Source organism: Adiantum capillus-veneris, chromosome 22 (genome assembly GCF_014529385.1).
Source record: "Adiantum capillus-veneris isolate H3 chromosome 22, ASM1452938v2, whole genome shotgun sequence".
Lineage (NCBI taxonomy): Eukaryota > Viridiplantae > Streptophyta > Polypodiopsida > Polypodiales > Pteridaceae > Adiantum > Adiantum capillus-veneris.
Genome location: NC_140952.1, coordinates 109345456 through 109359063, shown reverse-complemented (window position 1 = coordinate 109359063; position 13608 = coordinate 109345456). Strand labels below are relative to the sequence as shown.

The following is a 13608-nucleotide window of genomic DNA, read 5'->3' as shown; positions in this document are numbered from 1 at the left end:
TTCGCACAAAATAGAACTTATCAACCAGTCTGCTCTCTCCTTTATGAGAAAATGTTAGATAGGAGCTATGCAGTCCTCAGTATTTGTGAGAGATCGTGTGAATGTTAAATAGAGGCCACGACGGAGCTGTGTGCTCCTTATTCATTGACCATACTCATCTCACAAAAAAATAGAACTTGTCAACCAGCCTGCTCTGTCATTTGCTCTCTTGCATAGAACTGAGCCACTAAATGACCCCACTTTCTCCTCGAGTGTGCATAAAACCTACCAGAAGTTTTTCAATAGCTTCCTGGACTCATGTCTCAGGACTAGCCTGCAACTTGCACACAATATGCGCCACCTGACATATTCATAATATATCAAAAATCTCTGCCTTCCTCTCCTAAAGGATGCTAAAATTTTATTACCATATCCTAGTCAGTGCCATGCTAACAGGGCTGCAAATATGCGATTCGTAGTTTGTTTGTACATATCCAACACTGAACAGTTTATAATCTCGGTAGAAACAAATACCTTCCAAAAGGATATCTATTGTCACAAACTGATGACATGGCATGCTAAAAAGTGTCCCAACTTATGCGCACCTACCGACAAGGCCCTGGGGGACACTAGGAATTAAAAAGAGCTGGCGGACTGCTGCTGTACGGAATTTCCGCAATTCACGCTGAGTTGCTGACGTGGTTGTCTATGCAGATTTTTGTAGATCATGCTGGCTGTGCTAACATGGCAAGCCGTACGGAATTCTGCTTTTTGCGCTGCCTATTTTTGGGAGCCAAGTGCTTTTGAGTTGAATGCTTTCCATGTACTGCTTTTTCCCAAGGCCAAGGGCCGTTAAATAAGACCCTTTGGCTCTCTCTGGCTCACTTTGTACTGACAAGCTGGTGAGCAGAGGCGACCCAAGGGCAATTGTACTTTTCTCAATTATTAATACAAAAGGAAATACTGAAAGGGACGCCAATCTTTGGGGCCAATCTCTCTGGGCAAGGAACTACGCCGCACCGTGTCGACTCAATTGAACTGTCATTTAAGTGTGAAGTGTTTAAGGTGATTCTCGTGCGTCGTGCCAGATTCCAGACTTGGAATGTCCAAGTTTGTTATAATGGTATCAGAGCTCAGTCGATTCTCTTCTACCGGGGAATCTGATCCTTTTTCTCGCGACACACATGGATTCTAGCAAGAATCAGACGACTTCTCTTGCTACCTCAAAAACGGGAGGCAGCATGGAAAATTCTAATGGATTAGCAGATCACAAATACGGGCCACCTTGGCCTACGTAGTATAAGCTTATGGAGATGCAACGTCAATAGCAGGTTGATGAGTGCGCAAAGCAAATGCTCCAATTTGCAAAGGGTCCATATTATGCCAAATTTTTGACCCGGCACCCGATTGACAAAGTGCATACACATTGGCAAAAAGCTATTGACTCACCACTAAAAACGGCCCTCAAGAAACCTCCTATTCCAAGGATGTTTACTGACGAATAACTTGATGAAGTCCTCAAAAGGCGAGTCAACCAACTTTTGGGAAGCGAAGAAACAATCGAAGAAACGCAACAAGGGGGATGCTTAGGGGGTTTTGTTGTGGACTTCCCAAAGAGATCCAAGATTACTGCCTTGAGCAGAAGTCCGAGTCCATACAACAATTGATGGGACATGCTAAGCGGGGATTTTCTATGCATTTGGGTAACTTGACTTACCCCACTGATCAAGTTTCGACACCAAGGACTGGACAGAACTCAACAAATGATAATAGAAGAAAGAACAAGTTTCAGAAAAAGAAGGATGCCGACCCCGATCGACCAAGAAACAGAGAACAGATTATCTTAAGGAGGGGAAGTGTTTTGACAGTGGAGAACAAGGACACATCTTTGCAAGGTGCCCCAAAAAGGCACAACGAGGACACTCGGAAGACGGGCCACAGAGTTCTAAAGCGGCTGAAGAACGTGGCAGGAAAGGAAAGATGAAAGCAGGACTGGTATCAGATTGTATGGGGAAAGACCAGAATCAAATGGACGAAAGCACACAACTTTGCTGCGTATGGGGCAAAGTAAGAGATCAGGAAGCCCTCGTCTTCTTTGAGGGAGGAGCCAAGGACAACTTCATTTCACCTGAATTGGCGGTTCGATTTGGAATTACGCCCTACCGAATGGGGCCACAGGTGGAGGCAGTTCTAGCGGCATCCGGACGAGATGTTGCCATTACACCTGTCATTTGCAAACTTCGTTTGCATTGTCAAGGGTATTTAGGGCACGAGGACTTTTACATCATGCCTTTGGAAGGGTGTGAAGTCCTACTAGGAATCCCTTGGTACCACAAGAACAACGCCATGGTTGACTATCAGGCAAAAAAAGCGACTTTGAGGAATGAGAAGGGCAGGAAAATTGTGCTTGATGTAAAATTGAAGAGCGATTCTGTCCCTATTGTATCGGCTTCGGTCATTTCAAAATTAATGAAATCCAATCTTTTTGTTTACTCGATCTACTTGAAAGAATTGAATGATGAACAAAGAACCAATATGTATGAATTGGATAAAGAACGAGAATAATTTTTGCACACAGTCTGATTGCTTCTACCAGGCGAGTTACCTCCATCTCGTCCCGAGGACCATACGATTGATTTGATTCTTGAAGTACACCACCGAACGGGCCACCTTATCGAGTTAGTCGAGCCTAGAATGAAGAAATAATGAACCAAGTAAACGAACTTCTAGAAAAGGGTCTCATCCAACCTAGCATGTCACCTTACTGTTCTCTGGTTTTGCTAGTACTAAAGAAAGACGAATCTTGGAGAATGTGCATTGATTACAGAGCTCTCAATAAAATCACCATCAAGAACAGATTCCCTATTCCAAGGATCGACGATATTCTCGACAGACTTCAGGGATCCTCTTGTTTCAGCCGAATTGATTTGAAAAGTGGATATCACCAGATCCGAATCGCTCTGGGAGATGTCTACAAGACAGCCTTTTGGACAACTTTTGATTTATATGAAAATTTGGTGATGCTTTTGGGACTCACGAATGCTCCAACAACATTTAATTGAATGATGGATAGGATTTTCCGAGAGTATCGATCTTTTGTGGACACTTCTTTGGTGACATTATCGTTTTCTCCAAGAATGAGGCAGAACACAGACATCATCTGCTACAGGTCTTTCAGGCATTGCGTGAGCATAGATTGGTTATCAATGTCGAAAAGAGTGAGTTTCTCTTACCGGAGATACATTTCTTGGGGCACATCGTCTACGAAGGAGTGCAAATGGACCCGGCCAAAATCGAAACTATTCGTGATTGGCCTGACCTAAAGAAGGTTCACGAAGTTCGAAGCTTTTTGGGCTTGTTCTCTTATTAGCGGTGGTTCATTCGGAAGTTTGCAGAGATAGCTTCACCTTTGCATTTACTGACTCAAAAAGGAGTCCCTTCCACATGGAGACCGACAGAGGTGACTGCTTTTCAGACGCTCAAAGAAAAATTGACTACCGGACCAGTGTTGGCTTTGCCAGACTTGCAAAAGACATTCGAAGTTTATTGGATGCTTGTGGTCGTAGTCGCAGAGCAGTTTTGATGCAAGAAGGCCATGCCATTGCTAACGAAAGCAGGATGTTTTCACGGCCAGAGTTGGTAGCACAGATATATGAGAAAGAGACACAATGGCGGCATTATTTACTCGGAGCCGATTTCACAAAGGAAAAATTCGCTCTTTTTGGCGTTGATAACCAATCTATGTTTCTACAATACCTAGAAGACTTTGCAATAGGTGGTGTCTGTGTTCTGCCTGAATCTTGGAGAAGATGATGCTATCGTCAAAAGAAGGTGCCCACAAATGATGAGTACTCTCTAAAAATTATGTCCATCATACGGGTTGAATGTAGCCGGTGCATTCGTAAGGCCAAATGGCATTACCAAATATTCGTATAAACCAAAAGTCGTCCTGAAAACTGTCTTATAAACGTGTCTAGAACTGATGATAACCACTCTTCAGATCAATTCGGCAAGTAGAACCCTCAAGTCTATCGAGTATATCATCGATCTGTTTTGGTTCATTATTTCTTCATTTTGGGCTTGGCTAACTCTGTAAGGTGGCCGGTTCAGTGGTGTACTACCGGGAATCAATCAAACACGGCATAACAAGGCAATTAATAGACATCGATGCAACTTGCAGTTAAAGGAGGATGATTTGGGTGCTCTTACCGTTTGAGAAGGCATGCCTTAGGAGACGAAAGGGAAAGGAGCAGCTTTTTCCAAAGCTAAAAATGCGGTACTATGGCCCTTTTCAAATTCAAGAGAAGATCAGTGATCTATCCTTCAGACTGAAGTTGCCAGAAACTAGAAAGATTCACAATGCTTTTCATGTGAGTCTCTTGAAACCTTTCAAGGGTGAGGTGCCAGTTGACAAGGAGCTTGAGGAGCAATCTAAGGAAACGAAAGGGAAGGAGCGGCTTTTTCCAAAGCTTAGCATGAGGTATTATGGCCCTTTCCAGATTCAAGAAAAGATCAATGATGTATCCTTCAAACTCAAGTTGCCAGACACTTTGGAAGATTCACAATGCGTTTCATGTGAGTCTCTTGAAACCCTTTTAAGGATGAGGTGTCAGTTGATGGGGAGTTTGATGAGCAACCGAAGTGGAAAAGAGCAAGAAGATACTCGTTTCAGAACAAATTCTGGCACATAAGGAAAGAAAAGTGAAAGGTAAAGTAATTTGGCAGTTCTTAGTAAAATTTAATAACTATCCGGCATTGAATGCAAAGTGGATGGAGGATGAGGACCTAGCAGATACTCCTCAGATTTTGAAAGTTTACCTTGAGGCTTTTGTCTTAGCTGCGTCTATTCCGAAAGATCCCGCAGATCAGCACGATTGATTATGGTGCAGACAGGACTGCACAAGAGGGGAGTCACTCTGCTCCTTTGTCATAGATTACTTGGATGGAATAGAGTCACTGATTCTCCCATTGTATTTCAGGGATATTGTTGTGCTGACAATATTTTGTTGTATAACTTTATGAATATTCAAAATGGGTATTCCCGAAACTGAATCTGATTGATTTGTACTCTCTCGTGTGATTTTGTTTGAGTGCAGGTTTGAAAGATGAAATGACTGCAACATTTCGGTCTTGAGAATCTATAGACATGATCGCAATAAGAATTAGCTAATCCGACATTAGTGAAGTTCGGGATGGATCTAGATGCGATTGCTAAATACGTTGCCAGAATCATGCTAAGATCTGGAATCAATTTTTATGCGATTGATATGATGTAAATGTGCACTGACTAAGTCATGATGTGAATGTGCACTGATTGAGTCATCTTTGTGAAAGTGCTAGATTTGTGTTTGTCTAGTGCGTCGGTACTTAGGGTCAGTGTCTATTGAACTGGTTTATGGCCTCTGTTTGTTTTGCAGGCATTATCGAGGGTGATTACAACTCTTTCAAGAGGGGGTGTATGTCACAAATTGATGACGTGGCATGCTAATAAGTGTCCCAAATTATGGGCACTTGCTAACAGGGCCCTAGGGGACACTAGGAATTAAAAAGAGCTAGCGGTTTGCTGCTGTACCGAATTTCCGCAATTCATGCTGAGTTGCTGATGTGGCTATCCGTACACATTTCCGCATATCGCGCTGGTTGTGCTAATATGGCAGGACGTACGGAATTCCGCTTTTTGCGCTACCTGTTTTTGGGAGCCAAGTGCTTTTGAGTTGAAGGCTTTTCATGTACTGCTTTTCCCCAAGGCCAAGGGCCTTCAAATAAGTCACTTGGGATCTCTCTGGCTCACTTTGTGCTAACAAGTGACTAAAGGCGACCCAAAGGCAACTGTACTTTGCTCAATTATGAATACAAAAAGAGTTATTGATAGGGGCGCCAGTCTTTGGGGCCAATCTCTCTCGGCACGGAACTACGCTGGGCTTGACTCAATTGAACTGTGATTTAAGTGTAAAGTGTTTAAGGTGATTCTCTCTCCTGTGTCGTGCCAGTTCCTGACTTGGAGTGTCCAAGTTTGTTACATCTACAATATCTTGTTTCTCTCTCTAAAAGACATAGCCGCATCCCCTCATGTCCTAAGGATGAGCCTTAGTATCTCAAAAATGATGCAAACGCTTGCCATCCATTTGTGAGACAGCAAACTGATGATGAGCAAACGTATGAAAAATTCCATATGACCTTAGAAACCTGTGAGACTTTTGGAGCCTTTGTTCTCCAAGCATACAAGTGTTCCTATGTTTAACTCCTTTCTTTAGAGTTTTGTTGCTTCTTAAAAGAATCAATCAACTCTAGGCTCACTTTGTTGCTGTCAGAAAGAAAATAAATTTGACCGATGTCATGCCATGGCACGTGCATAATTCTAACATAAATTATTTACCTTACTCTTCATGGTTTTGATTTGTGGGACCAAATGCTACAGTGTATATATGCGAAAACAGATGCCGCGGTTGCAGTCGAGTGCGTACCTTATCGGGGAGGCGAGGCCTTGGACGTGGCACTAATGCATGTTTTAACACATTAAAACATGTCTAATCTGCTTAAAAATGAACAAATGTCAAGTGTTTCGAAGTGGAACACTCGTTTTTCCTAGAAAGTTCAATGCGGGCGATTTTCGCCATAAATAGTAGGTTTCATGCGTGACTGTTAAAGATGTGTCCAAAGTGCTTGACAAGTGGGAAACTAAGGTTCAACATGTAATTTGAGCCCAAAGGAACCTTCCACAAACTTAGGAATTTTTCCAAGCTTGTTTGGGCTTTTAGCGGAGCATTTTTAGGCTAAAAATGGTTATAAAATGGTCAAAAATTGGCAAAAAAATGCCATAGCAACGACGGTGCCATCCTTGCTCAAGTTGGGAGAGAGTTTATAGAACCAAAAATGAACTCATTTGGATATCTAACAGAGGAGATACTACCATTGCAAGGGAGGGTGCTAGGGCAGTCCCATGCTGTTTCCACCACACGTTCGAGGCTCTGAGGCCACCAATTAGGGTTTAATCTCCTAAAGTAACCATTTGGGCTTGTGTAATGAAGTTCTGAAGCTTCCATGAAATGGTCGCGATGAAGAATTGAAGCGTAAATTTAGGGTTTTTATCAGGGCGAAGAGCATCTATCTGTGCTTGCGAGCGAGGCTACACCAAATCATCACGCAAACAAGAGTTTTGAGTCGATCTTGGTTATTTTCTAGAGTGTGTCTTTCATGGCTGGAATTTTTGCACTTTTTAAGTGTTTCTTTTGCTTCCAAAGCTCGACCCTCACAGTCAGAGGCCCCGCAATTTCTTGCTGCAGTGCGTACTTCTTGACACCGTGTGGCTCGTTTGTTCTCAACATGACCATGGTATGCGTATATAAATTGTAAGGGGCTGAAATAGCTGCTTTAATTTCAAAATGAATGCAATTTTCTTCCATTAGCTTTTCGGCAAAATTTTATTTTGCCTTATGCCAAAACGTACCAAGCTGGAGCTGAGGCACTATCAATCGAAGTTATGCAACTTATTGACGAGGAATTCATTAGCATAAATACATTATCAAACACGGTGCCACAGTTTACTGAAATTTCACATGGGGATGGGTTCTCCCTAGATTCAGAGGCACTGCACCACTTGCTATTAACGATATTGACTGGTTGTGTTATGCCTGGGGAAGCAAACTTCAAGTCTGTGAGGTGTTGCGATCTGTTGAGCTCAGTAACGTCCCCTCGTTTCTTACCGAAAGTGCAAGAAGAGCTTTGGTCATCATCATTTTCTTGTGGCCATTGCCTCGTTTTGGTGGCCAGATTAGTGGTGTATCAGATAGCTCAGAAGTTTCTTCTCTTGGGAATCCACCAACATCAATAGAAGTATTCTAGTCTATGTTTTAAAAATGTTGGTAGGGTGCATCCTCAACTTTCTCACACGATTATGCCCTTCTCAACCTCGAGGAAGGTATTTTGTGTACTTTGTGTCGGTGAATTGTTAGAGAGCATCTTTTGCCTTGGTTTCAGTAAACCAAGGGATGGAAACTTACTTTTTGAAAAGCTAGATTGTTTCCCGATGCAGTTTCCTCCACTATTCTTGCAACAACCTGCACATACCCATTAAATCCTTCTAGTCACAACTCACAACTGATGCATGGCCTCGTTACCATTTGAAAAAATTATTCACCTCTCCACCATTCAAGGGTCCGTCATATGATGGGACAGTTTTTAGAGCTTTTGCTAAGTAGGGAGACCAACAGCCGGTCAAAAAATCACGCCGAATCATCTCTACTCCACAATGATGATACTGCAAAAAGACAACGGCGATTGGTGGGTTAAATGCTCTAGGAAGTTAAAGATAGCCATTGCTATTTCAACTTAAACATCCTTAGCGAGGAGAAATATATATAACACAGATAGCTTGATCAAGTTAAAAACCCTCTTGACTGCATTAAAACATGATTTACTTCACAAAGTTGAGAGGTGATTTGCTTACCTCAAGCATGTTTCTTAAGAATGGCTCCTCATTAAAGTAGTCACGACGCACAAACACAAAGGGTACTTTGAATGCCAATGCTTCACTTGTGGTCCCATAACCTATTTTGCCTGCAGATAGGTCTCTAACAAGTCATTTGGTTTGTGTTCACATCAGAAGGAGAAAAAAACAAACGGAAGATCAGACTTAGGAAGGGATTAATGAATGCATGGCATAGGAGATTGGAGAAGTTTTATTTTTACTGTGGACAACCAAAAGCTGATGGCCAGCCTTTAATGTTCATATGTGTAAACCAATGTGTACAACCTATTAAATTTGTAATCATCATACCAAGCATGCAGTCGCTTGCTGCAATAAGATCTGGGGTATAAGCATCACTCGCAACAGCTTTAAAGTTTGAAGGTAAAGTCTGCCCTGTGGGTGCTGCACACACCTTCCAAACGAATTTACTTGCCTAAGGACCAGCCAGATAACTTGCATATGATAAAAAACCACATTTGACTCAGATAGATATAGATACCAAACACTTCCAGCCCCTGGGTAAAAATTCCTCTTCAAGTGACCAGTTAGCATCCTGCATAAAGTGAAAAATACGACCATCAAAAGAATGTCTGTGAGGTAAATGTTGACATAGACTTATCAAATGCAGACATACGCTTATGGCCACCATGTACGGCACAAGATTTGCTAGCTCACATTAAAGATGATTCCATATACCCCTATCCTATAGCTTCAAGTATTGTTGAATAGGTTTAAGAGTATACCTGGCCTCCAAAGTTGAAGAGCAACAGCTTCTCCCCTTCATTGATTCCAAGTTCATTTCTCACCTGAACTGACTTAAAAGTTATACTTTTCACTACCTAATCTTTCTGTCATTAAAAAGCAGCAGTAAGGGTTGTTTTCAGACCTCTTCTTTAGATCTTAATGGCTTTCGCACAACAAGCGGCACATCAATTGTATCACGAAATGCTGGCACTGCAACAAAAAGGACAAACATTTACTAGTGACAATGAACTACAAGAAGTTCAATGACAACGTGGGATTCACTACAAAATGCAGTGGTTGATACCAAGACTACCACAGTTCATTCTCTCAATAACTCAGCAGTGGATATCAAATATACAAATTTATTTAGCCGAATATGCTTTTACAGATAAGTTGTGTTCAGGGTTAGCAAAGCTCAAGCACCCAAACCTAAGTTAAGCTGATTGTTAGCATCGTTCATTCCTAAAGGCACTTCTAATAATATGGTTCTACTAGATAAAGATAGGGCTAAACCTATTAGTTAGAAATATATCCTCATTATGAGTTGTATCAGTTTTCATCGTGGGTTAGTGATTTATTTCTATCTATGTCGTCTCTTGTTTATCTATATTTCCTAAAGCAGGTTGCGTAGTCTAATTTATCCTTTTTTTTAATGCCATCTATCCATTGTGTAAGATGCTCAAATCCTATTTGGTAGTCTTTAATCCCTATGAATAATCTTCCAATAACAATGGCTTATTACGATTACAGCTAAGCCTTATTATCTTTCAAGATAAGATCCTCAAGATCTTTTGGGGATCTCTCATTTGTCTCTCTTAATTAGCCTTGTTTTATTCTAAAGCCTCTTAAAGGCTTGGCTTTTAGCAAATACAGCCTTTTTGATAAAGGGCATCGGTTTCTACTTTCTCAGCACTCCACCTATGGAGAGCAAGATCGTCATACAGAGAGAGGTCACCCTCTTCGCTAGTCCCTCCACCTTACCAGGTCTCACCTGCTCTTCCACGCTCAGGCTTTCCTTCTTATTCATCGCCTTGGCCTTCTTGAATCCATTAGCAGTATAGAGAGAGTTCGCCCTCATTGCTATTCCCTCCTCCACCTTACCAGGATTTGCCTTCTCTTCCACACTCAAGCTCTCCTTCTTTTCATCCCCTTGGCCTATTTTGGCTATCTGTAGCATCACAAACACGACCTGGCAAGATCAATCAGCGTGCGTATCCAGCACTAGGATCTTCATGTGCTAATCCTATTCGTATATGCCTTACATTCATAAGGACAGAAAAGTCTGGACTTATGAGTTATAAGAAAGGATAAAACACTCACAAAAACACAAAAGCCAGGGACACAAGAAAACAGAATTTTTTCTAATTCACCTTATTTGTTTCTAAACAAAAACAGATGTAAACAAACCATTCTTCACTTGAAAATGCTTTCATAAAAGGCTTAGGAAGAATATGTTAAAGAAGCTTACTTTACTAAAACTTTGAAATAAGTATTCACGTTATTATTTTTTTGCAAAAATTAAAATCTTTCTATTAAAAAATCACCTCAAGGGCATAGACCCTAAGGTCGAATTGAATCAAAGTAATACACCAGAGATTCAACCATAAATGGTATCACCAAAAGATAAAAGTCCTAGGGCAATCTAAAGTACAAGATTGCCTCAAATCAGAGATCTTCAAAGCCTTCTCCTCAGCGGATTTCTTAGCGATTTCTGCCAAAGAAGGAATGTCACTTGTAGGCTGAATTTATCGTTTCCTCTCCGATGGCAACACAGCTTGTCAATAAGAATTCAGCTCTCCAGCCTTGAGGGGGACCAGCATCAATACACAAGATCATTTTCAGCCTTCGTTTGTGATTAGCTTCAGCTCACACACACAAGAGAGACCTTCGACTTATGCTTCTTATGCATGCGAGTAACATCCTTGACTTGCCTGTGGCTTCTCAATCAAGGTGAGCCAAGTACAAAGCACCAACTTTTTGCCACAACCTCGGCATCTGGGCCCTCCCAATCGGCAGCTACTAAGGCGCACCTTCCAGCTCAAACATGTAACAAGAGGCTATTGGTGAGACCACCCTATGCATGGCTTCCTAAAGAAGCCTTTATCCCCATGGTACTTACCTTTGTTTACCTTAAAGGGGGGATAGCTATCACTCTATTGGTTGGAAGCGGGGAATGTACGGTCCTTTTGAAGGACACGTGCTCTCCAACCTCTAAGCCATGGATCCATTGCCTCTGAGACATGTTAGATTTTGTTCAACCTCTAAGCTGTGCAATATTTCCTCTAAGCCATATTGGACCACCATTGAACCTCTCAAATTTCTTTTACCTCAATGTACCCCTTGACATCTCTTTTCGAGTGATTTTTCCCACTTCCTCAATAGTCATCTCACGGTTTGACCCTATGAGATGAAGAGGAGAATTTCTAAAGACTATTCTTAGCTGCGAGAAACACCCTGAAACGCCCCGTGGGATGTGGGAAACACCAAAACACCATATTGACCTCCCGAAACACAACCATTCCAAAAAGTTTCAGGATTTTCGAAGCGGACACAGGATGAAGGGTGGATGCGGCGCATCCTAAGAAAGGTACCCACAGGGAGCACACCAAGTAAACAACGCCAAAGAAACAAACGCTCCTTCAGTGGCAAACGGCTTTCCCATAATGCAGATAGAAGCCTTCTCCACCAAATATCTGATTTATGCATGTGCCAAAGAGCGTTGCAATGATCAGCAAGCCATGGTTGAGGCAAAAGAAGAGCATATGCCCGACCAGCAGATATAACTTGAAATGGCATTTCCCGAAGATTCCAGTCAGACATGCGATCACCATCAGCCAAGGTGAAAACGGGCACCAACATTCGCTGCAATTCTCTCCAGAACTGGCGATAATGCATGCCCAATCCAAAACGGCGAGCGGCAAATGGAAACTCCAAAGTGAAACCAGCTGCATCCACCACATCCTCAACCACTCGAATGCCACGGCAGGAGAGGAAAGACGCTTGGCGAGGCGAGCGGTCAACCAAGGTAAGAGAAAAGGCCCGGCTCCAATGAAGACTCTCCAAGCGAATCGAGCATTCCACGATAAATGATTCGTAACCTGTTTCCAGGCAGAGAGCAAGATGGAAGCAAGCGGGCATCCAGGAATATGGCCATCCATCTTACCAAATACCACCTCCCAAATAGATGGTTGCCAATGACCAAACGAGGACGTAACCACCTGCTGGCTCAAGTGCGCAAACATAAGAGTCCAAGGCTGAGATTGTTGCGTAAGTGTAGGCAATAGCATAGCCTTCCTACCCAAGACATGCCTACGCAGGTCCAAAATATTCAAACCACCAAAGCGCTTTGGTGTACAAAGTTTTGTCATTTACATTAGACGCAGGCCTTTTTTGTGTGCATGAGTTCGCCACAAATGAGACAATATGGCGACATGAGAGAGTCAAGGCAGTGACGAGGCCAAAAGAACTGAACATATGCCATGAGGATACTCTGAACGATTCTCAGGCGAACATGCAGTGGCCAAGTAGAAAGCTTCCAGTAATGTAGTTTAACATTCAAGCGTTGCATAACCCAGTCTACTTTTTGCGTGTGAGTGACGTTCCATCCAATCGGATAACCCAAATGCCTGGTGATCACATTTGGAGGAACAATCTCTCCTAGCCACAGCAGAGCATGCCAATCACAAGAACGGAGTGGTAAAAGCTTGGATTTATGGAAGTTGACTTTAAGACCAGCCGCAATCGCAAACAATTCCAAAGCTTCCATAATCACTTGAACATCGCTCTGTTGATTGCTAGGCGTAAACAACGAGTCATCCGCATAAGCCTGTCCAATAATTGAATGACCCAATGGCAACTGCAAAGATGTCAAGTGATCAAGATACATCAACATAGGATGAGTGGCAATAGCATACAACAAAGTGCTAAGGGGGCAACCTTGCCTAACCGAACAACCAAGCGGCCACGATTCGGTCAATTCCCCTTCCAGGATCCCCGAAGACGTGCTGCAAGTATACAAGAAATAAACCAAATTGGCCAATTTAGGACCAAACCCGAGACACCTCATTGTGGCAGCAATAAAATCCCATTGCACAGTGTCAAAGGCCTTTTCAATGTCAACTTGCATGACCCGCACATCCTGTTGCATGTACTTAGCATACTCCATGCCAATCAAAACATTTGCCAAATTGTCAACGATTTGACGATGAGGAATAAAACCATATTGAGCCTGATGAAGTCCTGTAAACAAGCAGTTCTTAATGCGATGGACCAGCATTTTAGCCAATAACTTGTGAATCACCGGCATCAAAGTTATGGGCCGCCAATTAGAGAATTGCTCGTAGAGTGCTTGCTTGGGCAATAATTTAAGTAAACCCTCTTTCCATGATACTAGCAAATCCTGTTTTTCCCATGCCGCA

The 13608-nt window shown here is 42.4% G+C and overlaps 1 protein-coding gene across 1 annotated transcript in view; it reads right to left on the bottom strand.

Moving 5' to 3' along the window:
• The window catches only part of LOC147430004 (L-arabinokinase-like), a 131671-nt gene that overhangs the window by 50210 nt on the left and 67853 nt on the right, over positions 1-13608 (bottom strand). The window contains exons 8-14 of the mRNA XM_086496202.1: positions 9333-9400; positions 9190-9252; positions 8946-8999; positions 8756-8858; positions 8426-8535; positions 8117-8236; positions 7980-8036 (exon numbers count right to left, since the gene is read on the bottom strand). Coding sequence (XP_086352328.1) covers positions 7980-8036; positions 8117-8236; positions 8426-8535; positions 8756-8858; positions 8946-8999; positions 9190-9252; positions 9333-9400 — 575 coding nt within the window. The remainder of the gene's footprint in view (positions 1-7979; positions 8037-8116; positions 8237-8425; positions 8536-8755; positions 8859-8945; positions 9000-9189; positions 9253-9332; positions 9401-13608) is intronic.